Below are 25,366 nucleotides of genomic sequence, written 5' to 3'. Positions count from 1 at the left end.
TGTAGACCAGGCTGGCCTCAAACTCAGAAATCCACCTGCCTCTGCCTCCCAAGGGCTGGGATTATAGGCATGCGCCACCACCGCCCGGCGATAGTTATATTTTTATTGACTAAATCTATCAATCTTTCTCTTTGTAGGCCCCTTGTTCTAAAAGATATTTAAGTATATTGCAAAGGATTCCAGGGACAGAATGGTGGCCTTTGCCTGAAATTACAGTACTTGGGAGGCTAGGGCAGCAGAGAGCAAGTTCAAGGTCAGCCTGGGCTACATGGACCCATGTTACTCTGTGGTCACTCATAAGCATGTGTGTGTGACACAAGCAAACCACTGGTGCAAAAGTACTAGATGGCCAAGAACAGGATCAGAATCCACCAGTTCCTTAAGGAAGCGGGAGCAGGGAGCTGACAGGTATCCGGAGGCAGGCCCATTCCCTGCCACATCCAGACCTATAGACCAAACCACCTAACAAACACAAGCGTGTCTCACGACCTAGCAGTTCCACCCCTGGTCACCAGAGATCAGTGCCTACAGCCACCAAAGGACCTGTACAGAGACCTTCCCTAATGGCTTAATTCCTCCTGGAAAGATCTGCACGCCCACCAGGGGTGAATGAGCCACGCTGGGGTCCTTGTCACACACTGAAAACACTAAAGAAACCAAAAGGGAGCAGACTAGTGCCAGGTCCACAGGCAAGAGCCCACAGCTGAGCCGTGGGAGCCGCCTATGGGCAGAGACATCCTGCAGCTGTCTATGATGTGGCTAGACTGTGGGTAGCTAAGGTGCAAACTTTGATGGAGTGCACCCAAGACCGAATGCCCCAGTTAGTCAGGAAGGGGTCCTTTCGAAGTCTGACAGATAGATGCACACACGTGTGGGAGGGGCCGTTTCTGGAAATTCACAGATGTAAATAGTACAAGCAGGGATAGGACCACTGAGGAGCGATGGAGAAAGTGAGAGAGCCACAAAAAGACCAAAGGCACGGAAGCACAAATAAGGAGAGCGTCCCCATCTCCTCAAAGGGGCCTATTTCTGTCCTTCATTTTCATCAAAAATAGAGCCTGCTTTTCCACTGACTTGACGAGATTATGTAACCTGTGACTGAGGCTTGTCTGCTGAGGGTGCTCAATGCAGAAGTGATGTTACCCACGAGGGTCCTAGGTTGTGAATTTGCATATTAAAAAAGCAGATTTTTCTCGGCTTGGAAGATACATTTTCTTGGTCCACAGGAGAACTAATTGGCCCTTCTTCTTGGCAGAGGCCACCAGTTGGAGAAGCCACATGGAATGTCAGTCCCTGGCATTTAGACAGTTTCTTGCCTGGATGGGCCCTGGACCCTCCTCTCACACTAGGGAGGGGCTGAGCCGCCCCAGGAGCCTTGTTGAAGCTGGCGGGTCTGTTCACAGGGTATTAGTGAGGGTGAAGAATAAATGGCTTTGGCTTTCTAGTTTGAGTTACATTTCCACTCTGTAGCCCAGTCTTGCCTCGATTTCTCCCTTCTCCCAACTCAGCTACCTTTACAGGTGTGTGCCCCCAACACCTAGAATCATCTGATTCTTAACCATTTCAGCTGTCTGGCCCTCCCAAACCTAAATGGTTTTAACATCTTTGGAACGGGTAGCCCCCTGAGAAACTAAAACAGAACAAAGCATTATGGTCTTCAAGCTACAAGAGCGTGGAAAATCAATCAGTAGCACAGGAAACCCAAGACCCCCTCTGCCCTCTCTGCTTTACTCTGCCCTTCCTCAGTATCTTTATACTCACAGTGCAGCTGTTGCGAAGGGCATCGAATTTGCGCTGGATTTCATCTCGATGTGCCTGAAAGGTAAGAGGTGCATTACAAATGTCTCATAAGGAAGAATGCAATTTTACACGCTAAGCGCCAAACAGAGAAAGCGGCAGTTTGCTTGAAAAGCCAGGTGCATTGCCGCAGCAGCCCTAGTATCTGCTTCGCAGAGAACCAATTAATCAGCTCATCCCCGGCCTCAGCAATAGGTAGCAGGCCACACGGAGCTGCATGAAGTGAGTACAGCTACTTGGACCACTCCGTGAGCACCAGGCATCATTTCATGAGCACCAGGCATCATTTCATGTTGACATTAACACCAGGGAGAGCTGGGGAGGGCAGGGAAGAGAAATGTGCTTACTCCTCTTCATTGCCCCGAAACAGGACCCCAGTTCTGAAAATATGAGTAGCCTTGCCTCCAACTGACCCCCTCACAGTTTAGAAGAAAGACAGACAGACAGACAGACAGACAGACAGACACACACACACACACACACACACACACACACACACACACACACACGACAATGTCAGGAAAAAAAAAGCAGAGACTTTTTAAGAATTAAAGCTGCCGAGATTCATAAAATGTCACATTGGCCTGGAAGTGAGGGTTCACAGACCTTGCACTGACCTGGAAGTGAGGGTTCACAGGCCTTGCACTGACCTGGAAGTGAGGGTTCACAGACCTTGCACTGACCAGGAAGTGAGGGTTCACAGACCTTGCACTGACCAGGAAGTGAGGGTTCACAGACCTTGCACTGACCAGGAAGTGAGGGTTCACAGACCTTGCACTGACCAGGAAGTGAGGATCAGACCTTCCTGAGGCAACGCTACACTAAGACAGCAGTATTGCTGCTATACTTTGGATCTTTTTTTTTTTTTTTAAAGATTTGTTTATTATTATAAATAAGTACACTGTTGCTGTCTTCAGACACTCCAGAAGAGGGCATCAAATCTCATTACGGATGGTTGTAAGCCACCATGTGCTTGCTGGGGATTGAACTCAGGACCTCTGGAAGAGCAGTCAGTGCTCTTAACTGCTGAACCATCTCTCCAGCCCCTATACTTTGGATCTTAAATGTCCTCCAGAGGCTTCCGTGTTCAAGAGTTGCCTATCAGTCTGTGGCATTAACAGGAGGTGGCAAAGCCTTTAAGGCACATGGCCTTAAGCCATGGGAGGCACTTGAAAAAGCTACTGGAACTCTGAACTTTCTCACCGCCCCCCAACCTGTGCCAGAAATAAGCAGCCCCCCACCACATGCCCTCTGACACCATTAAGCCATGGTATAGCTGAGTGATCATGAGCTAGAATCCCAGGTACCATGAACGCCCCGTGACTTCTTTTCCTCAGGTTGAATAACTTGGGTATTTTGTCACAGTAATAGAAAGCTAACTGACACACATCCTATCAGTGCTAACATATGCCAACATATGACATACATATATGTAGCCTGTGCCTTCATTCTGATGAAGGCAGACAGTAGAAAGAAAGGGCTTGACACATGACAAGCCAAAAGGAGCTGAGTGGGCAGAACAGGGGGCCCTGGACTGTGACCCAGCAGCAAGCACATCAGGAGAGATTCTGTCTTTCCATTGCATTCCACTAGACAGGAAAGGTTTGACAGAAGACAATGCGCTTTGTTGGTAAAGGTGAGCCCAGACTTCAAAGCTTTGATTCAGATCTATAATCCAGCCAGTACAACAGTGTCAGCTGACCCTACTTTATGTAACATTCAGAAAAAGTACAATCAGTCAAACCCTGGCATGTCCGTGTGTAGCCATGTCTCTAAGATGCACCCTGAGGTGAGTCAGCTTAGAATCCGTGGAATACAGGTAGTGACCCTTTGTATGGGGGGGCATGGGGGTCTGCATCCACACATCCACAGACAGAGAACATTCTGGGGGACGTGCTGGCTGGTTTTGTGTCAACTTGACATAAGCTAGAGTCCTTTAGGAAGAGGGAACCTCAACTGAGAAAATGTCTCTGTAAGATTTGCCTGCAGGCAAGTCTGTGGTACATTTCATGGTTAAGTGATAGGGTAGGTAAGCCCTGGTCACTGGGTTGACGCCATGCCTGGGCAGGCAGAGCAAGCCGAGGAGAGCAGGCCAGTCAGCAGCACTCCTCCATGGCCTCAGCTTTAGCTCCTGCCTCCACTTCCCAGGATGTGGGGGCATCCTACAAACCATAGGATCAAAGAAACCTTTCCCTTCCCAAGTGGCTTCGTCATTGTGTTTTATCACAGGGGTGGGGGTGAGGGTGGGGTAGGGTGTGCATCGATTGGTACTGACTGTAAACATGGGCTTTCTTCATCATATTCTTGAGACAACACAGCTTCCTCTTCTTCACACCATTTAGAAGAGGACCGCACAGGGTTCGGGCCATTGCATACAAGGGTCTTGAACATGTGCTAATTCAGGTATAGGTGAGAGGTTCTGGAAATCAACCTCAAAAATGACTCTATTTCCTTCTTGCATTGGACTGCAAGGAAAATGTACTTTTCTTCTGAGTTGTGGTCAGTGTTTGAAACAACAAAGCAAGAAAAGGGAGAAATAGCGCGGGAAACCAGGTCATGACAGAGAGGAGTAGAGACAGACGACACCAGGTCATGACAGAGAGGAGTGGAGACAGACAACAGGTCATGACAGAGAGGAGTGGAGACAGACAGACACCAGGTCACAACAGAGAGGAGGAGAGACAGACACCAGGTCATGACAGAAAGAGAGAGAGGAGCGGACAAACAAAAAAATTTTTTTTTTCATTTTGTTTTTGTTTTTGAGACAGGGTTTCTCTGTGTAGCCCTGGCTGTCCTGGAACTCATTCTGTAGGCCAGGCTGCCTCTAACTCAGAAATCTGCCTGCCTCTGCCTCCCAAGAGCTGGGATTAAAGGCGTGTGCCACCACTGCTCAGCTTAAGAAGTCCTTTTCTTAAAAAGAAAAACGTATTCTCTATAAATGTCTATCAGGCAACTAAAGAAATTAGAACTATAATGTTCTCTCTAATGTCCATTTCCCTAGACATTTACAATAGTTAGAGACAGGTTAGGAGATTAGCACACCCGAAGAAACAGCACAAGAAACTATCCAAGATAAAACACGAGAGCAACCAACAAAAACAAAACAAAACAACAACAAACCTTTAAAACCAACAAGAGAACTGCAGAGAGAGAGAAAGAGAGAGAGAGAAAGAGAGAGAGAGAGAATGACAGCTGACAGACAGCTGAGAGCAGAATCCGCATTAACTGGAGACTGAGGGAGTTCAGGAGAGAGCGGGAGAAAGTCTGTAAGAACTGGTCACAAATGTCCACAGTTGCTAAAAGCTATGAACCCACAGGTCCAAAAACGTCAGCAAATCCAAGCCTAAGAAACGCCAAGACAGGGGCTGGAGAGGTGGCTCAGCAGGTAAGAGCACTGACTGCTCTTCCAAAGGTCCTGAGTTCAAATTCCAGCAACCACATGGTGGCTCACAACCATCTGTAATGAGATCTGACGCCCTCTTCTGGTGTGTCTGAAGACAGCGACAGTGTACTCATATACATAAAATAAATAAATAAATCTTTTTTAAAAAGAAAAAAGAAACACCAAGACAATTATTCTTAAGCACATCACCATCAAACTGCTTAAAACCAGCAATAAGAAACTCATCAAACAAGCCTGAGAGAGAAAGACCATCACACACAGAGCAGCGCGCGCGCACGCGCGTGTGTGTGTGTGTGTGTGTGTGTGTGTGTGTGTGTGTGTGTGTGTGTGTGTGTGTGTGAAGGTGGCGGGGAGGGGCTCACGGAGCACAGGAAAGGGAAAGAAAGGGAAAGGCTTCCTTGACAGTGCACAGCAGTAAGAGATGGACGAGAGGAGGAAACGCAATGGTATGGCCGCCCATAAGCTGCCCACGTTCCTACAAGTAACCCTAACGAAGTCATTGGTCCACCAAGCCAGACCTGGGTGGAGTGGTTTCTCTGGTCTGCAGTTGCTGTACTAGACTCCCCAGTTGGAGACCAGACCGTCTTCGGAAGAGTTCCTATCGCTGTGATAGAACATCATGACCAAAAGTAACTTGGGAAAGAAAGGAAAGCCAGAGCAGGAATTCAAGGTGGGTAGAAGCTGGAGGCAGAAATTGAAGCAGCCTTGCTTCCCAAGGCTCAGTCAGCCAGCCATGCTTTCTTATACAACCAGGCCCACCTGCCGAGAGGATGGCACCGCCCACAGTAGGCTGGGCCCTCCCACATCAGGCAGTGATCAAGAACACGCTCCCCGACAGGCCTGCCCACACTCTTGCACACTGGTTAGAATGATGGGAACATATTCTAGTTTGAAGCTCCCACCTCCCAGATAACCCTGGCTTGGGTCAGGTTGACAAAAACAAAAATCTTAAGTGGCACAGACAGAGTGACAAGAGACTCAGGTCCTCTGATGGTGTCGGGGAGGAATGAGCCTGAGGAGAGGACAGCATTTTAAACACTGCAACAGAAAACAACAACAACAAAAATCCATTTGCCTAGCATTCTTTAGCAAAAGTATCTCTCCCAGTGAGGAGGAAATGATGGCTGCCACTGGCGTGCACGGAGCGAGGGGGAAGTCTCCCCTGCAGATCAGCACTATAGAGGAGTCCTTCAGGCAGGACGATGACAAACAGAAACTTGTAGCTGTAGGCCTAGAGGGAGGTCCTTGAAGTCATGGCCTTGAAATGGTGGGTCCTGACTCTACTCCCCCATCCCCCTTGCACCTTGCTCACATGGTAAGAATTTGTGTCCACCATGTGCTACTTTGCCATAGGCCCAATCACAGACAAGAGTCATCAAAACTGTGACCCCGAATCAGTTGTTTCTCTTTAAACACTTGTGACAGTACTAGGATGATGAGTGAATATACCAGCATCAACAGAGACCAGCTCGCTGGGTGAGGAGAACATTTATGCAGCTTCAGAACAAAGTCTACTACTACTTACTACTGCTGAAATCCCACTTGCAGCCTATGACAAAGCCCAGCCTGACCCCGAGAACCGCACCACCCCCAACCCTCCAATCCACACCATGGTCAAGGTGGACAACAGGAAGGCTCTATCTTAAGTCAATCTCCTCTATAGCAGGGGTCAGCAAGGTTGGCAGGTTGGTTCATTTGTTTTAAAATAGGCACTTTTGGTCTACAAGCCAGTTTGATCTACTTAAATAAATATGCCCTCCTAGGGCAAACATTACTATAGGAAATATGCAAATGAAGCTGGGGAGCTGCCGTGGTTAAGTGCACGCACATGAGCTTGTTCTCCAGCACATACCTAACATGCTGAGCACCAGAGGACACATCCGGAACCTCAGCCCTGGGGAGGCCAAGACAGGAGGATGCAAGGCACATACTGGCTAGCCAGTCTAGCCAACAGACAAGCTGCAAGTTTAGTGGAACACTATTTCAAAATAAATAAATAAATAAATAGGGGAAAAAATAAAGTGGCGAACAATGGAAGACACCTGATTCAGACCTCTAGCCTCCACATCACATGTACACACACATATACACACACATGTGCATACTCACACAAGCAGACACAAGGTCACCCCCACACAAGCACAAATTTGTGCACACATCACAGGCACACGCACATGTACACACACAACATACATGCAAAGACACATGCACATACACACAAGCATAGACACACACACCATACGTATTTGCATGTTCTGTCTCTCTCTGTCTCTGTCTCTCTCTGTCTCTATCTCTGAGAGTAGTGTCAGTTCCTTCTAAGCTAAGGCTTGTAGAAGCTTTCTTTCGTGTTATAATTTCTTATTAACAGCAAAGACTCCAATAACTCTATACCATTAAAACCTCATCTAACTGCCCCATTGGAATCTGAAACCTCAGTCCTGGATGATTCATTAAACTCACCACGATGGGGCCTTTGGACCACTCGGACACATCCAATGCCAGCTCTCTCTGGGGCAGAATGTACTGAGCTGCTAACAGTATGGCTCTATCAATCATTGCTGGGGACGATGACTACAAAACAGGAAGCTGTGGGCTGGAGAGATGGCTTAGTGCGTAAGAGCACTGACTGCTCTTCCGAAGGTCCTGAGTTCAAATCCCAGCAACTACATGGTGGCTCACAACCATCCATAATGAGATCTGATGCCCTCTTCTGGGGTGTCTGAAGACAGCTACAGTGTACTTACATATAATAAATAAATAAATCTTTTAAAAAAAAAAACAGGAAGGTGGTCCCTCGTGGGTGTCGGCGGAGGCACCACCAGCTCTAACAACCACCCAGCTGATCCCTAAAGGAACTGGTAAGAGGGGCTGGAGAAAGGGCTCAGCAGTTATGAGCATTTGTTCTTATAGGGGACCAGTATCCTGTTCTCAGCACCTACTGGGCAACAACCATCCATCTGTAACTCCACTTTCAGGCAATCTAGCTCCCTCTTATGGCTTCCTCAGGTACTACACACACATAGTGCAGATTTACATGCAGATGCAATACCCATAAAACACAAAATAAAAAGTAATAAATCTTTGTTTAAAAACTGAAATAGTTTGAGTTATGTTTCCTTTAAACTGGGAGGAGGGAAACACACAACATACATCCAGATACGGTGATATACCTAAGACAAGCTTTGGATTCGGCCAATGAAACCACTGGGTTACAGGAAATATCTATGCTCTAAACATTATCAGGGCCCCGGAAAGTGAAGATGTTAGCACAGTGAAATATGTCAATCAGACAACATTATTCTGAAAACATCCAAACCTCAGGAGCTTGCAGGGTCCCCAGGCCCATGTGGGAAGCCCAGAGCTAGAGGCTGGGTGGTAATGACAAAGGCTGAGCAGATCACAACCTGCCTGGTCCAGGGGCCAGTGACACTCTCTGGCTGTCTCCTGGAGTCTTCACATGCTCAGTAAGTGGGGAAACAAAGGCTTTTTTTGTTTTTGTTTTGGTTTTTCGAGACAGGGTTTCTCTGTGTAGCCCTGGCTGTCCTGGAACTCTGTAGACCAGGCTGGCCTTGAACTCAGAAATCCGCCTGCCTCTGCCTCCCAAGTGCCGGGATTAAAGGTGTGCGCCACCACCACCCGGTGGGAAACAAAGTTATAGGGAAAGGAACCACAGTGAAAGATATTGAAATTATTTAATCCCAACCCTGGGTTTCTACCCCATCTTTGATCATTTAGTTCCTGGATATAAGAACTTTGAAGCCACCATGGGTTAGGAGTCAAGAGAATGTGGCCCTGAGGGCTGGCCAATTGGAGTTAAGACAGTCCAGATGAAACATTGTAAGTGATAACTTACAATCGATAGGAAAGTAGATTCTAACAACATGGAGGGTAGGCAGCTGCCCAGCTCCTGTGCTGCTTAAGGGTTATTGTAAATAATGAAAGTTGTGTGTGTTTTTTATCCAGGAACTGAATAATCAAAGGCGGGGCGGATGCCCCGGCTCAGGATTAAATAACGTCTACAGCAGGAAGAGTGAAGGACAGCAGGGAGCAGCAGCACAGGAGGACAGTGCTTGGGTGCCTGCCTTCCGGAACCCACAGCCTGCAGGCCTCTATCCTTTCGGCCCTTTCATGCCCCAAGTTCCCATCTCGGCTATTATGCCAACAGCTGACTAATTAAATACGAGGCTTGATGTTTGTGTGAAGGAATGAGAGCCTGTTTGATCAATGACTCCAACAAATCAAAGGCAATGGCTTGGGCTCCGCAATCGCGCTGCGCAGTGATCAGGATCTTTTCATTAGTGCCTAGCTTTTGGCTCCTTACTCTTCAGCCAAAATCTCTTGACCAAATGGGTAAAGGAACATGGGGTCAGGACCACAGAGCCACCCACGAAGCCATGCTGGTGCATACAGACGCTCGCCCCTTCTCTCCCGGGCTATTCAGAATAACTCTGACATCCAGAACACACTCTGCCTCACATTAAGGGACGGCGCCATCCTCTGGATCAAATGCAGACAGAAAATTCAGGAGCGTGGCTCTGCTACAGTTTAACTCAACTGCAGGTGCCTGCCTTGACTCAGTCTCGGCCAATTTCAGTGCAAAAGCAATCAACAGGATGTGTAAAGAGAGGATGGGGGCAGAGCAGGCACAAGGGCCCCCAGCTGTTCCCACCAAGTTCCTTCAATGGAGAACCAGAACGTAACTGGGTTCCATATACCTTGTCCCGGGATGGAGGCCACACCAGGTAAACTGCTCCCCTCCGAGCTTGGGAGTTGACCGCCTCTTTGAATTAAGCAATAATAATTTGACCAATTCCTTTCTACTGATAAAAACATCCTGCCGGGAGGCTCACCTCACCGACCTCCTAAGAGATTGTGTTAGATCCAACTGATCTAACTTGTTTGATGCTCATGTTGGATCTGAATGGGGGCTTTGAACAAAGAGAAAGGAGTAAAGTATGCATTTATGGCAATTTCCCAAGTCAACCAAGACCTTTACTTGGCAGCCCCATGCTGCCCAGAACCAGGTCTGAGACCCTGTCAAGGAGGGGGAAGAAGAGAAAAAAAAAAAAAGGCGAGGGGCCTTGGAATGGACTAGAATGGAAACACATTGGGAGGTGGCACTTCCCTAGGACAGTAATGGAAGCATTTGGAGGGGACTCCCCAAGAGCTCTGCCAACAGCTGCCTGACCCACAGGACAGATCTCCTGTGTGGCCTCAAGCCCTCTCAGACTGGGGTGCCTCTGGCCAGCCTGGTTTTTTCTCCCATGAGTTTGAGCAAAGCCTATGTTCCATGCGAGAGAGTGAGAGAGCCTGAGATTTTAGACCAAGTGAAGGCTTTTGTTTTGTTTTGTTTCTTTGTAAAGATTCTTGGAAGCAGTGATCTCATCCAACTAAATTAAGTCGTGACTAGCTGCCGTGCAAGGATTCAAGCAGCCAGGAGACTCGGCACACTCCACACAGCAGCAGGGCAGGATTTAAGGGACTCATTTCCCACAGATAAACGGTGGTGACGCACGCTCTATTTTATGTCCTCCTCCGTCCAAACAGGGGCACAGGAAGATGCATGGCCACTCGCTGCCTGCTCTCCTGGTCCCCACGGAGCAGTGAGATCCATGTCTCCTCTTTGGGCACTGCTGAGAAAAAGGAATCATGAGATGATCCCCTAGGGGAGAGGGCTAGCGTCACAGTGTCAGGCACACAGCAAGTGCTCATCATCCATGGATTAACTCTGATGTCTTTCTGCTCGTTTCAGAGCTCGGATGCTCACACAGGGGGAAAGTAGGCAACACAAATGCATTCAATAACAGTGGTTCTCCCATTGGCACACACTCCTTAGAGACCATTTCCGTCGCCTTCCTTGCCCTGTTTCGTCTTCCGTGCACCTACTTTCTGTATGCCTCTTCAATCTCATTGCGTCCAGCTTTAAATCTTGCCAAACTACTTTAAAACTGTTCTCAAAGCAGAGCATAAACAAAGAGATGGCATCACTATCTGGTTTTTTTCCCCCAAAACTAGATACTGGGGACACATGGCATCATAATGAGTATTCTCAGAGAGATGATAGAACTTTAGGGCTCGATCAATATCCATGCTTGGCCTAAGTCCCAGAAAACCAAGGCTGCACAGGATTTCCTTTTAGGAGGTACTCTATCACCGATATCCTGCAAGCCGTTCCAGCCTTCACTGGTCTCCACAAGAGCTCACCCCTAAAACATCACATTCTCAATCTTGTTTAAATGATGGGATTTCCTAAACCCAACAACAGGAGGCAACTTGTAAGAATAAAACTAGTTTAAAGATACGCACACACAAAACTTACCTTTCAAACAAGCTAAGTCATAAAGAGCCCATGCTAAAGACCTATAGAAATTAACTCTACTCTGAGAGATGCAGAAAGACCAGCTAGCTGGTGTAGATAGGGCCAGCATCCATGTGGGATTGGAATTGATAAGACACCCATTAAAAAAAATTACTGAATAAATCAGCTGCATTGTGCCCTGCCCACAGGAAAGGGCACCCTGACCAGCAGGCATGACTGTGCCCATCTGCTTGGCAGGAACAGTGTGTTACTATGAGAAATGTGTGGGCATGTCTAATATAGCCACTAAAGCTCATTCCACTTTCAGAGTCTGTGCCCACCATGCAGCCTTCCAAAAGTAACAGGGCTTGCTTTCTTTCCTTAAAGATTCATTTTATCTTTACTTCTGTGTATATGTTGGGGGGGTGGGGGTGGGGCGGGAAACAGGGGCTTGCAGTGCCTGTGGAGGCCAGAAGAGGGCATTAGATCCCCTGGAACTGGGAGTTACCCAATATGGGTGCTGGGAACCAAATGCGGGTCTTCTGGAATAGAAGCAAGTGCTCTTAACCATGGAGCTGTCTCTCCAGCCCTCAGTAATGGGGTCCTCTAAGTAGGCTGTCCTGAAGTGGGAGATGTCAGGGTCACCCACCCAGAGCATCCTGGTCAACTCAGCAGGTACATCTTGCTCTGGAAGCTGAGGATCGGCGTTCACAGGGAAGCCACTGTGAGTTCTGCTTGTCATCCTGGAGCAATCCCTGGTCCCTGTAGAATGGTCGCTGCTGGTGGTGGGAATGGCCAAAAAGTCTTCCAGAAAGAATGGAGATGTGAGGCCAGCGCTGTCTTCCCACGTTCAACCAAAGGAGGGCTCTCTCCAGCTCGGTAAACTTGTCACTCAGAAACAGTAAGTTGATAGGTTGCTTTTGGAGAGAGTTACCTCTCATTTAGGAGAGTTTTTCCCACAGAGATCATACCAAAAGCATAACAAACATGAAGGAGGCTGGAGAAATGGCTCATGGGCAAAGAGTGTGTCCTGCAATTCCAGATAACCAAGTTCTAGAGGACCCAAAGTTGGTTCGAGCACCATGTCTGGTGGCTCACACAATATCCTGCAACCTCAGCTCCAGGAACTCTGACACCCTCTTTTGGCCTCTGTAGGTACTGCACTCACACAGCCTAGATTCACACAGACACACTTACTACTAAATAAACCTAAACCTAAAGGGGAAAGAAAGAAAAACCTAGAAAACATGGGAGTATGCACTTGGGATCCCAGCAACTGGGAAGCAGATAGGGGGGTATAAATTTAAGACCACCCAGGACTACGCAACAAGTCCTCATCTGAAAACATCCACAAAATAAAGTAAAATAAAATAAAGACATAAAGCAGAAACACACCTTAAAAGGACCAAGCAGGAACAAAGAAAAAAAAAAAAAGAACAAAAACAAGACCCAGGAATAGGGTCTTGGAAGAAGATGACTGTGGGACAGAAATTATTAATTTTTCTTCTAATTATTAAAAACCAAAGTAGAAGACCCAAGTACACAGACTCTAGCCGAAATGAACCTTATGTGTAACAATGACTTTCTTGAAAAGAGGAACAACAGATAAATACAGGAGGAATTTTTCAAGCGCACAGGAGGGAGGATCTTCCCAGATGAGCTAGTATATTAATTCCAACAAAGGAGAAACTCTCTCTACACAAGCTATTTTTCCACCCACCATCCACACCCAGGAAACTTTTTCCCCCTCCTTTCTCCTGACATCTCTAAAGAGTAAACAAAGATACTTGGCGCCTACTCTCATTACGGTTAAGACCTCCTGAACCTGCTGGAGACGCTTTGCAGACTCACCGTGAGTGCCTGGATCTCCTCCTCCGCTTCAGCGGTTGTCTCCTCCAGCTCTGTCTTCGCCTGTCGGAGCTGGCTCTCCAGGGCTGCCCGGGCGGCCTGCAGGGCCGTCAGCTGGGACTCCCGCTCCTGCAGGGACAGCTGCAGCTCGGTGAGCTGCCGCTTCAGCTCCAGCTTCTGCTCCTCATGCTCCAGGCTGACCTGCAGAGGGGTTAACATGCTCGGTAGGCTGTAGAGGCAAAGCCTGCAGCTTTAACTTGCTCTTGGGTCCAACAGCTAAGCCTGGGCAAAGGGGGGCATGCTTGGGCTTCACAGAAGTCGATAGCTCTGATAGATATAACTCTCCCATGGGCTCATTCAACCACAGACTGAAAATATTTAGAGAGAGACTGACCACACCTGTACATGCATAGAAATGTCGTCTTCCCCTACATAGGACAGTATGGCTGCTGCTGTTGCTGCTGCTTTTTTTCCAGACAGGGTTTCTCTGTGTAGCCCTGGCTATCCTGGAACTTGCTCTGTAGATCAGGCTGGCCTTGAACTCACAGATCAGTCTCCTAAGTGCTGAGGCTAAAGTTTGCCCCACTACCACCCCGCCAGCATAGCTTCTTAGAGAACAACTGCATAGCAGTGGTGTTCCCTGTGGGATCACACACATGAGATGCACAGAGGTTCTATGCAAATGTTTCCCTATCTTCTGAAAGGCATTTGGGCAGCTACAGTGAGCGGAGTCCTAGAGCCCATGCCCTACTGGCCATCCCTTACTCAGATGCTTAGGAAGGCTTCCATAGGAAGACAAGACAGACGAGGGAGGGAGTCTTGGATGAAACCTAATGAACCACCTGATGAGAAGAAAATTTAAAGGTAAATGGATGGAAATAACATCTATTAGTAACAAAGACACCTTCATAGTCAGAACACAAATGCCACAATAGGCTGGATGCTATTGCTTCTAGACTTCTCATGCTGATTTATTCCCATTAGGTAGCCTGCAATAATGTCATGTTTTGAGGTAAGCACCCTTCCTTCCATCTGCCCGAACATCTATCCTTCTACTTGATGTTTTATGCATTCATTTAAGGAAATTTTAATGAGCTATTTCTGTGTAGAGGAGATATGGAGAGGAAAGACAGTCTGTGCCTTCAAGTTGAGGATCCAGACGAAAGTCCCCATCTGCAGTCAAGTGTGATGGTCGGGTGGGGACATGGAAAACTGCCGTACAAACAGCAGAGGTACAACAGCTGACTCCTGCATAGGACCTGAGATCCTAGCACCCACATCAGGGGCAGCTCAGCACAACCTGGAACCATCCAGCTCCCTGTGATATGACATCCTCCACCAGCCCTGGGAGGTACAGACCAATACAAAGCACACCTGGACACCAAAGGCCCAGGTACCAGGGCAGCAGGGCAAGCTCAGTGAGATGGACTTAGATGGAAGGGCAAAGCAAGAGGCTTTAGTTCCAGGAGATCTGACGCCCTCTTCTGGCCTCTGCAGGTACTGCAAGTGCATGATACACATACAAACATAAACAAAACAAAAAAAAAAAATCATAAAAATAATTGACAGGAGCCAAATCAGATGGTAAAAGTGCTGGAGACACTACACAGGATTTTTCGTGAACCTAGCATGCACAAGGCCTGGTCAAATTCAACTGAAACTTTTTTTTTTTTAGTCAAGGAAAGAGGTGTGGAAGTAAGCAAGACCACAGCAGGGACAAAGCCATTCCAGGACCATGCCAAATGAGTAAGCAACGTTTGTTGTCCTCACAGGGCTATCTACAAGAGCTGACAACAGTGGGATACAGGGTGCCACACCCAGCAGAGGAGGAACTTCAGAAAAGGTGACATCCAAGTCCCAGCTCCCCAGAGCAAAGAGAAGAAGGAATTGCAAAAGATTGAGCCAACAAAACCTGTGGCTAACTGGGATAGAGCAGGGAACAAGGGACAGAGGAGAGTTAAGTGTCTTTGGTGTGTCCAAACAGGCATCTCACAGGGAGCAAGGTCAGTGACTCCAGTACACAAGAGGAAGAGAAGAGCTGGTGTGAAGGAAAAGGTGGGAAATTCAACACTAACCCCACGGGAGACACTCCAGTGTGGAGGTCTACAGTCTTCTGTAACAAAGGCTCCAAAACTCAAGAGGAAGGCCTGGTTGCCGATCCAGACCTGACAGCCCTTAATATGCTAGTGAGAGGAAGCAGTCCAAGACCCTTAAGTGACAGTAACAAGATGATGTGACCACAGAAAACACTACTTAAAACAGTACTAGGGTCGCTCAAAGCAGCTCCCCGAGAATCTGAAGAACGAGCTGTCACCATTACCTCTGCTCTACAGATAAGCAAACTGCTTCTCAAAGAGATCAGACAATTATGCAAATGTTACACAGCTTTTAAAAAAAACAAAATAAAAACATGGCAGTGGCTGGCGTTCGAACCCAGGCAGCATGGTGGGAGTTTGTGTTTGCAAACATGATGTCTTACTGTTTGTCTCATTAAAATGCCAGCTGTCAGAGCAGGCTAAGACTCTACCAGCAAGCCCCCAAACTCCCCAGATGTCCTTTGGCAAAACCAGGAGGCACGAGTAAGAGGGAATCAAGGAGAAATCAGGTAGGTGAATGCTGGGCACTTAGCAAGTGCTCAGAAGCCCCGAGGGGCCATAGAAGGAGCTACCACTGTGCACAGAGGCTATGGAGAAAGCTCAGGGCCCTTTAAGGCAGAGCAGACTTGAGGTTGAGGCCTCTGCCCTGAATCTCAGTACCAGCATGTCACCCAGAGAAGACGGACTGGCCTTGTTCTATTTAGAGCTAAACTCCAAAACTCCTAGGGAGAATACAGAGCCCTGAGCCTCTTATGAAACATTTTAAGTTTCTCCCGTCATCCTGGAGGTGGGGGAAAGTGGTGAACTATTCAAGAAAGAACCACCACCAACAAGCTTCCCCGAGGACTCTGGCTTCCCGGGTGAGCTACTGCACAGTGTAGGCTCAGTAAGACAGACAGACAGACAGATGGATGGATTGATGTGGAAAGGAAAGAAAAAGACAGCGGCTGTGCCCAGGCTGAGAGCGTCTGTCTGGGTTATTTGCACCGACACTCCTACGGCTGACTTTTCTGGGAAGAATGAAGTATAGCCTGGAGGGCTCAAGTGGGATCAGTTCCCACACTCCAAGGAGGACGGCAGTCATACAGAGCACTTGTTTAAAAAAAAAAAAATCAGGGAAGGGGGGCTGGAGAGATGGCTCAGTGGGTAAGAGCACGGACTGCTCTTCCAGAGGTCCTGAGTTCAAGTCCCAGCATCCACATGGTGACTCACAACCACCTATAATGAGATCGGATGCCCTCTTCTGGTGTGTCTGAAGACAGCTACAGTGTACTTACATATAATAAATAAATAAATCTTTAAAAAAAAAATCAAGGGAAGGAAGGGAGGAAACTTTAAAAATTAACTACAAATTCCCCTTTCAAATTCCATTTTAAAAAAGCAATTAAACCATGCTCTGTGGCTCTCGCCTGTGGTAGCCCCCAGGAGGCTGAGCCAGGGTTGTCTCTGTCTTGGAGAACTTGCAGTAGAAAGCTGATGCATGTTATAAGATGCTCTGTGTGATGTTCTGTGTGATGCTAACAGAGGGACCCAGACCTTGGCAGCCCCTGGAAGCGGGATTATGTTGTCTTTGGAGCCCGTATCTGTAGCTGTGAGGACCCCCTCTCCATCGCAGTCTCTTCCTTAAGAAAGAGAATTATGCTCTTCCACAAACCCCATCATAAGTATGTGTGTCTGCCCTGCATGAGACACTATCCTCATACCTGCCTGGGTGTCTCACTTGAAAGAATGGCTTTCCAATCTTGCTAGTTTAGGGTCAGCTCACTGGATATGCACCAAAGGTCAGGAACACTCATCTGATATAGCACAGTGTACCCTGGCTAATAACTGATATACAGTAGGTCCTTAACAAACCCACAATGGGCAGCTGCATCTAACTTCCTGGTTTCGAGGAACTGTCCCCAAGCCTTGATGCATCCTCCTCTGTAAAGCCTGCATTTGCCCAGTTTCCCTGCATCAGGCAAACGAAGCCTGGCTGTCTTTTCATCTCCCATCATTAGGACACCTCTGCCCCAGTAGTAGGCCTGTAACCAGCCCCCTGTCTGTACTGTACATCTTGTGGTCTTCATTAAGTCCTGCTGAAGGGGGAGCTAACTGTTCAGCCACTGTTGGACAGATGCATCAATCTACACAGCCCCCTGCATAGCTCTAAAAGGGAGAAACATCACCACTGACACTTCATAGGTGAAACATGAACTTACTAGTTATGAACAGACAGCTATGGGGCCAGCAAGAGGGCTCAAAAGGTTAAAGGGCTTGCAGCCAAGCCTGAACAACCCGAGTTTGATCCCCAGAGCTTAAATGGTAGGAGAAAACCAAACTCCCAAAGGTTGTCCTCCAACTGCCACAGGCATGCTGGGTCGTGTGTAAATATGCATCTGCATATACATACAATACTATTTTCTAAACTGGTAACAAGTAGAAGTGTATTTGAACCCGAAACCACAGGGCCCAGTCGCTATTCTTAGTCACCTCCTCTGTGTGCTGACTTACCCTTGGAAGGTGGCTGACTCAGGGACTGGCTTCCCCCTCCGCACCCCCTTCCTGCTCCACCAAAACTCTCCAGGGACCACCCCTCATCTCACCTCCCTCAACCTTGTCTCCAGCTCCAGCAGCCGACTCTTGTCACTGTGATCTTGGTGGCTGATTTTCTCCAGTTGCTCTTCCAGCTTTCGGTTCTGGGCCTCCAGCTTCCCAGCCTGTGTCTCCAGGTAAAATTTCTGCTGCCTGAGTTCTGAGATCATCTCTTCCTGGGCCTTCCTGGTAGGGGTAGGGTGGGGGTATCCAGAGAGGATTATCAGAGGTGAACATGCCTCCTTGGGACAACAGACAGATGGAGTGAGAAGGGACATCTTCAGTGAGTGGACCCCACCCTGATGTAGGCTCACAGACACCCGAAGGTTAGCCCTGCCCTGATGCAGGCTCATCGAGTGAGGAGCCGGGACCCTTCCAGCCATCCGCTCTGAGTGGATTAAGGTCAAGCAACAGATGCTGCCGTGCCTGGCCTTCAGCAGACCTTTTCATTTTTCTCTTTTTGATCTTGTTTACAGAGAAGCAAGAGGTCTCCTCTGAGAAGAGGTGTCCTCCTCAGAGCTTGTAATGTATGCTCTATGAAAGGCACTGCCATGGAGAGAAAGAATCTTGGTCTTTCTAGAACTCTGTGAGGGCTCCCTCTCCATCCAACCAACTGGAAAAAGTATCAAAACCAAGTCCTCGGAGCAGCCTATGCGACTGGTTCGGGTTAAGATGGGAATGTTCTCACAGATCTCTAGAAGGATAAACCTTCCTGAGGAATGGACTCCTTCTGGTAGGAAGACCAGAGCACTCATGAGTCCAGTCACCCTTGCTCCCTCCAGCAGAAGGCACAGCTGAAAGATGGCTGCACAGGAGGAGGCCACCTCCTGCTGGCTAAGAGCCAATGTGGCTGTGAGCTACTTAGAGTACGGGACTCAGGGAGCTTCAGGATGGAGGCCCTTCAGAGGACAGTAAAACTACACAGGTGTGCACAGGAAGGCTGGGCCGAGGCGTGCACATGACTGAACCAGTTGGGAGTCCCATCAGACAAAAGAACAGACTTTCTGCGCCAGGTGGCACAGTGCGGGGAAGCATGCTTACATGTTCCTCTGGGTGAAGAGACTGCTGTTGGCTGCAAGCTTGTTGGCTTCCGACAGCTCCACAATCCTCTGCTCCAGGGATCTGATTTTAGAATCCATTGCGTTGATCATCTGAAACACAGGAGACACCTCACACGTGAACGGTCACATGAGAGAGGGGCTAAGGTGGACCGCGGGAGCCAAAGTGAAAATCTCCTTAGAAACCCACAGGTTGGCCAGAGGCAGTGAGAGGAGCCACAAGGAGGTACCCTGAAGGTCACAGGTGTCATTGCCCAGCAGATGGTATTCAGCTGTTTTTCCAACTGAAACCAGGGTCTTCTCACTAAGTGGCCTGTGTCAAAAACACACGGTGGGACCTATGTGGGAGGCCGCCATCCCACACAGAAGCAGGCCTCTACATCCCAGTGTCCTGTGTATATAACCTGGGTCTTCAGGAGCTTCTGACCTGAACATACAGGTACATATATATCATATTCCTCTATATTTGCATTTTCCTAACTTATTCAACAGTAGGAGTTGGGGGAGGAGGAAAGTGGGTGTAGGCTTAAATAGAAGGTGGGCAGGACCCTCCCTTAGAGAGACTGGAGCACAAGGGCACCAAGCCCAGCATCCTTACCCATGCAAGGCAAGCACTTGAGCTATGTCCCCAGTCCTTCCCTTGGGAATTCTGGGGTGGAAAGCCCTAGTGGGGGTCTAGGACAATACAGATTTACAAGCATCACAGACCAGTACCATGCCCAGCAAGTTTAAGTTGGAAGGGAGAGAAACTAGAAATTTTAAAAAAGAGCAAGGTGGGAGACTGGGGGCCACCCAGTAGGTCCAGAGTCAGTCTGAAAGACCACAGTGCAGCAGGGAGCCATTCAGATTCATAAATCCAACACTGTTCTTTTGAGACAGGAAGCTGTTTCCGAGAAGGCTTGCTGATACCTATAAACCTCATAGGATGTCATGGAGAGAACATGTTACCAGATAAAACAGGGTGACTCTTGGCCTCACCCATAACCCCTTCCTGGGAAGTTGGCGTGGTTTGTCTTAATACCCACCGCCTTCTGCTCACTGAGGATCTTGCCCTTCTCGTGGGCCTCCTCTTCGTGTCTCTGCATCATGTTCTCCAGGCTCTCCTTGTCGGCCAGATCCTTCTTTATCTGATTGTCCAACACCTATGGAGACAGAAGATGTAAATATCCCAGGAAGCTGAGCTGGGGGAGGGGGAAAGGAAGGAGGTGAGGCAGCAGAGGCCCAGAGGCTCCAGACTCCAAGGGAAGGTGAAACCCAAACAGAGTCTATTCATCAAGATGAGGTGCGGGTGTGAGTGTGGCTGCCATGAGCCAAAAATTAGGTGACCAGGAATGAGGGGCCTACTGTAAAGTCGACAGCTCCAAAGACCAGTGCATGTACAAGAGAGGGAGGGGGAGAAGAGAGGGAGAGCGTATGGGTCAGCACCTAGTCCTGTAGAGGGAAGCACCTAGCATTTGAGAACGTTACATTACCTGTGGGTATTTTTCTTGGCCAATACACCAGTAGTTTTCGGAACATGCCTTGCTCCTAATTTATACAAAGTGGATTCTGGATCCTCCCAAGCCATGTGTCTCAGAAAGAGAGGAGCTGAAGGGCCGGGGTAAGTCTGGGTGACTGAGGCTGGTGTTCTGACACAGCCAGGGATAAGAAGCCATTGCCCAGCAGGATGTGGGTGGGGAAGATAATATAAAGGAGAGGGAGGGAAGATGCTTGTTTTCCTCTGATGTAACCAGGATGAAAAGTCCCTGGGAAAAGACACTGTTCCCAGGGAGAGAGAAATGCTCTGTTCTCCAGGCTCACACTGCTACTGTGAGCACCTTTCTAGTCCTAAACAAGAAAAATAACACAGTAATGGTGTCACCAAATACCAGCTTGGTCTAATGTTCTATGAGGCACTAGGCCCTCCCAACTGCCAAAACCCAGTGGGACAGAGAGGAAAGAAGTTATTGAAGTCCCCTGAGCCTTTGACCAAGCAAAACCCTATGCTACTTGTCACAAAGAACTCATTTTGCCTTTTCGAATGATACCCACTGCCATCCAGAACAAGAGGAGTCTGGGAATAAAGCTGCCAGAATTGGGGTCACAGATGGGATTTGAAATATGTCTTTCTGACAATGTCTATTGTGAGGGGCCCTTTACAGCTTCTAGGGACATCATCCCTAAAAAAAGAGCCAGTCAGCAGGGAAGGGGTCCACAGGAGAAAGGAAAGAACAAATTTCAAAGAAGGCTTTAAACTAGAATTGACTGGTGGGGGGAAAAAAGGAGCGAACGTTTGTGGAGACCGGAAGGTTGAGAGCAGGGTCACGAGGAGCAGAGCACTCGGCAGGATGACGAAGTGACCGCTCTGTTGGATTTCTGAGGGTGGTTCTAAAATTATAAGCAAGAACACAGTGGATCCAGGGTACGGCCAGAGCTATGACAGAGACGGCCTTAGACAAGCTGGAACCAGAACACAGTGCAAAAAGATTAACAAGCAGATGCCTGTGTGGATCCCAGTAGAGAAGGCAGAAGGAAACAGCTTTTTCCGAACACTCCCCAGGGGCCTATAACGTGGAGTTCTGTCTAGCCAGAGGGACAGAGACTGCATAACACACACCAAGCCCAGTTTTGGGAGGCCTCCTTTTTCTTCAGGGTGCTAATGCAAAGGAAGACACGGTCAAGATGACTCTTCAATATCAGACCTTGACTTTGGCAGCAATGGGTCATGCAAAGAGCTGCATGTGGGCCAGAAGGGTCAAGTCTCCACCCAGAATGGAAGGATCTCAGCTTTGACGGGGTCTGACTGGCAGGAAGATGATCACAAAAATGGGGGTGGGGTGGGGGGTTAGAGATGTAAGACAGAACATGCCTTTTAACTGGAACTTATCCTCTTGCAAACCACACAGTGCATTCCACAGGGGTTATCATCATCATGTACTTGGGCTAGGAGATTACCGTATAAAGTCTCATTCCAAACATTAAAGTCTGGAAGCCAGTACAAATCTCAAACTAAAAGGTCTGGTCAGGGAAGAGATCGCATAGGATATAATGACCAAAGTCATGCACAAGGAGTGAGGCTCAGTTCTCAGGGGGTGGGGGTGGGGAGGGCTGACAAGAGAATTAAAATATTTCAGACCAAAAACCAAGAAGAGGCACACTAAGAAAGATACAAAGCTGTTTCTAACTGGAGGCATTTGCTGAACCCAACGTACTTAAGCTTCGGGCTCCATAGCCTTAAAAGCATCGAAAGAAGACGGAAGTCCAAAGTTCCCATTAATGATTTTCCAAAGAAAATGGGCAGCCTGACAGACGAAAGGGAACAGACATCATGAGAGAGAAAAAGAGAGGGGTGAAAAGCCAACCTTCAAAAATGCCAATTAGCAGACAGCTCTGCCTACCACAGTTCAAGAACTGAAAGGCAGACCTGCAGATAAATACGTAGAATTGAAAATCATCTTCCATAATTTAGTAAACTTGGGAATGAAACAAACAGAATATCTTCCTAGAAATAAAAGAAATCGCTGACATTAAAACCTCAGTAGATTAGTTGGTCAACAGTTTAGACACAGTTAAGAGAGAGTTAGCAAAGCGGAAAGCAAGGCAGTATATATAGCACAGAGATGAAGAAAAGGAAAACATGGAAGATGATGGATTCCTGGAGACCTAGCACAGGTCTATTCAAGTTCTCAAAATGGTAAAAAAGACAGAAGATGGAGAAATAATACTTGAAATATACTGAATACTAATTTCCTGGGTAGAGTAAAAACGTGCCAATGAACTCAACATATCATAAATTTCAAGTGGGAATAAATTAAAAGAGATGGGCATCCCAACAGCTCACAGAAAGAGCTAGAAAGAATTAGGCAGAGGAAAACACCAAGGGGGCAGGCAGCTTAGAGGTTCATTGTCAAGAAGGTAATAGTAAGACTTTCACATGACTTCAAAATAAAAGTCTAAGACTTACAAATGGCTTCAAAATAAAAGTGAGAGAGTGGGCTGGCCAGCCATAGAGCACTGGAGCAGCCAGTGGAGAACATGGCACACCTAAGAATGAGGCGTGCGTGTGCGTGTGCGTGTGTGTGTGTGTGTGTGTGTGTGCGTGTGTGTGTATGCTTTCGTGTGCACACACAAACGTGCGCGCACAGGCAGTACAGACTAAATTGTAGGAGGTAGAAGTAGGACAGAGGGAGTTGGGGAAAAGCAGGGGTGAAAATGACCAGTATACATTGCAGGATTATACACAAATATCAAATTCTTAGATAACAATATTTAAAAAAAGTATGGGAGGTGGACATTATTACATCCAACAAATATGCTAACCTAACGTGCACATTCAAAAAGAGATATGTAACACAACAGCATAAGGAAGACTCAGAGAAGGGAACCAAGAGGGGGAGCAGATACAAGAGAGGATAACGCCAGAAATGGGAACCAAGTAAAAGACAGACGTATACAAAATTCTATAATGGATGTTAGTGTTTTGTACCATAAATACACCATTTCTAAAAACTGAGCCCTCTGATCTTGTGGAGAACCTGAGGTGGATTCCCAGCATCCCTGTCGGCTCCCAATCACCTATAACTCGAGTGCCAGGGGATTCAGCGCCCTCTTCTGGCCTCCTTGGGCACTGCACTCACATCCACATGCTAAACTCACTCACACAGACACACACACACACACACACACACACACACACACACACACACACAAGTAAAAAAATAAAAAAATTTAAAAGTGAGGATAAAACAAACACATTTTTAAAACAACACCAGATCTTCAGAAAATTAAGCTCCTAAGGACATACTTTAAACAAAAGGAAGGGGTACCTGACCAATTCAGAGATTCAGAAAGAAAATTAAAAGCAAAAAATATGAAATGTGATAAACATGGCCAAATCTAAGCAAATCATGCCCCTAGTCACAGTGGATGAAAAACAAATAAAAAAAGATGGAACAATACAGGATGAAGAATAGTTTAAGCTCCAGACTTGACAATCTTGCATGGAGCAGAAAGGTCAGCCACCACCCTGGTCTGCCCTTTGTTCTAGCAGGTGCCAAGCCCAGATGCCCAGGGCTACAGGGAAGCTGCACAGGGTGGTCAGACAGGACGGAGGAGGTCGATTTACTTTGATCTTTTCCTCGTAGTGCTGCTCCTTCTGTTTCAAGTGTACTTCTAGGTGTTGGGCTGACACCTGAGCCTCCCGATGTTTCTCCTCCAGCTCCTGGACATAAAAGAACAGTCAGTCAGGCGTGCTCGGGGAAGGATGCCAATGCACGCAGGCACGAGACACTCACAGGGAACATGACTGCCACAGGCAATGTAGGCAACAGGTAGCCACTGCCCCTGCAACACTAGACTAAGGCTCTTGGAAGGAAAGCAGCACCACTATGTGGCCCTGGCTCTCCCGACTTCAAGCACACGTGCGCACATGCATGCACACACATACACACACACACACACACACACACAGAGCCAGTGGGCTGTGAGGCTGGGATCAGAGATGCGTTGGTGTGACAGGTCAAGACAGAGGCAGCAGCTTGACTTTACACAGAGAAATAAAGGTAACAAGAGGGTATTAGGTTAAGCATGGCACAAAGACCACTCTGTCTTAAGTTTCAGGCTATTTACGGTGTTAATGTTCATCAGCCTTAAATAAGAAAAGGGGTTCTGATTTATCATGGAGACAAACATGGGGGGGTCTCCCTTGTTCATTAAGCATAGCTCAAGAACCCTCGCCAAAAAGGAAAGCAATTACAATTAGCAAGTATGAAAATAATCCTGGCATTTTGAGTGATTACTGTAAATGACTGGACTATGGAAATGTGAACGCTGGACATGGGCATGTGATTCAGTGTTTATGTGACATGTGCGAATAGGAACACGGACAATGACCACGGAAATGCCGGTGCACACTTGTGAGGAGGAGAGAAGCTGGGGTTGTGTGAACAGCTCCAAGCCAAAGGCTCTCTTGCTTCTTCTATTGATTTCTGCCCTTAAACAAAACTGTGATTGATTTGAAAACTACAACTCATCTGTCTGTGTGTTATAAACCAGCCCTTTACAAAAGGCAGCATCCAGTTAACTATAGGCACCCTAACGGTGGATACGGTGGATACGATTGCACCGAACCAGGAATCTGGGCCCACAGAGGTCATAGGAGGTCGGTATCCCCAAGTTCTTATCTCTTCATACTATTTTGAATTTTGTTTTTGTTTTTTTGGTATTGTTTTTTGTTTGGGGTTTTTTTTTTGTTTTGTTTTGTTTTTTGAGACAGGGTTTCTCCGTATAGCCCTGGCTGTCCTGGAACTCACTC

The 25,366-nt window shown here is 47.6% G+C and overlaps 1 protein-coding gene across 15 annotated transcripts in view; it reads right to left on the bottom strand.

The window, feature by feature from the left end:
• Positions 1-25,366, bottom strand: part of Cit (citron rho-interacting serine/threonine kinase) — a 172,179-nt gene that overhangs the window by 49,979 nt on the left and 96,834 nt on the right. For all 15 annotated transcript variants that reach the window (XM_031337593.1, XM_031337594.1, XM_031337597.1 and 12 more), the window contains 6 exons: positions 24,179-24,274; positions 20,100-20,216; positions 19,058-19,167; positions 18,028-18,202; positions 13,350-13,547; positions 1,762-1,815 (listed from right to left, as the gene is read on the bottom strand). In XM_031337593.1, the coding sequence (XP_031193453.1) occupies positions 1,762-1,815; positions 13,350-13,547; positions 18,028-18,202; positions 19,058-19,167; positions 20,100-20,216; positions 24,179-24,274 (750 nt within the window). The remainder of the gene's footprint in view (positions 1-1,761; positions 1,816-13,349; positions 13,548-18,027; positions 18,203-19,057; positions 19,168-20,099; positions 20,217-24,178; positions 24,275-25,366) is intronic.

The sequence above is a fragment of the Mastomys coucha genome, unplaced genomic scaffold, assembly GCF_008632895.1.
Source record: "Mastomys coucha isolate ucsf_1 unplaced genomic scaffold, UCSF_Mcou_1 pScaffold22, whole genome shotgun sequence".
NCBI classification, from domain to species: domain Eukaryota; kingdom Metazoa; phylum Chordata; class Mammalia; order Rodentia; family Muridae; genus Mastomys; species Mastomys coucha.
Note: the sequence above shows the minus strand (reverse complement) of the source record. Positions and strands in the feature narration are given on the sequence as shown.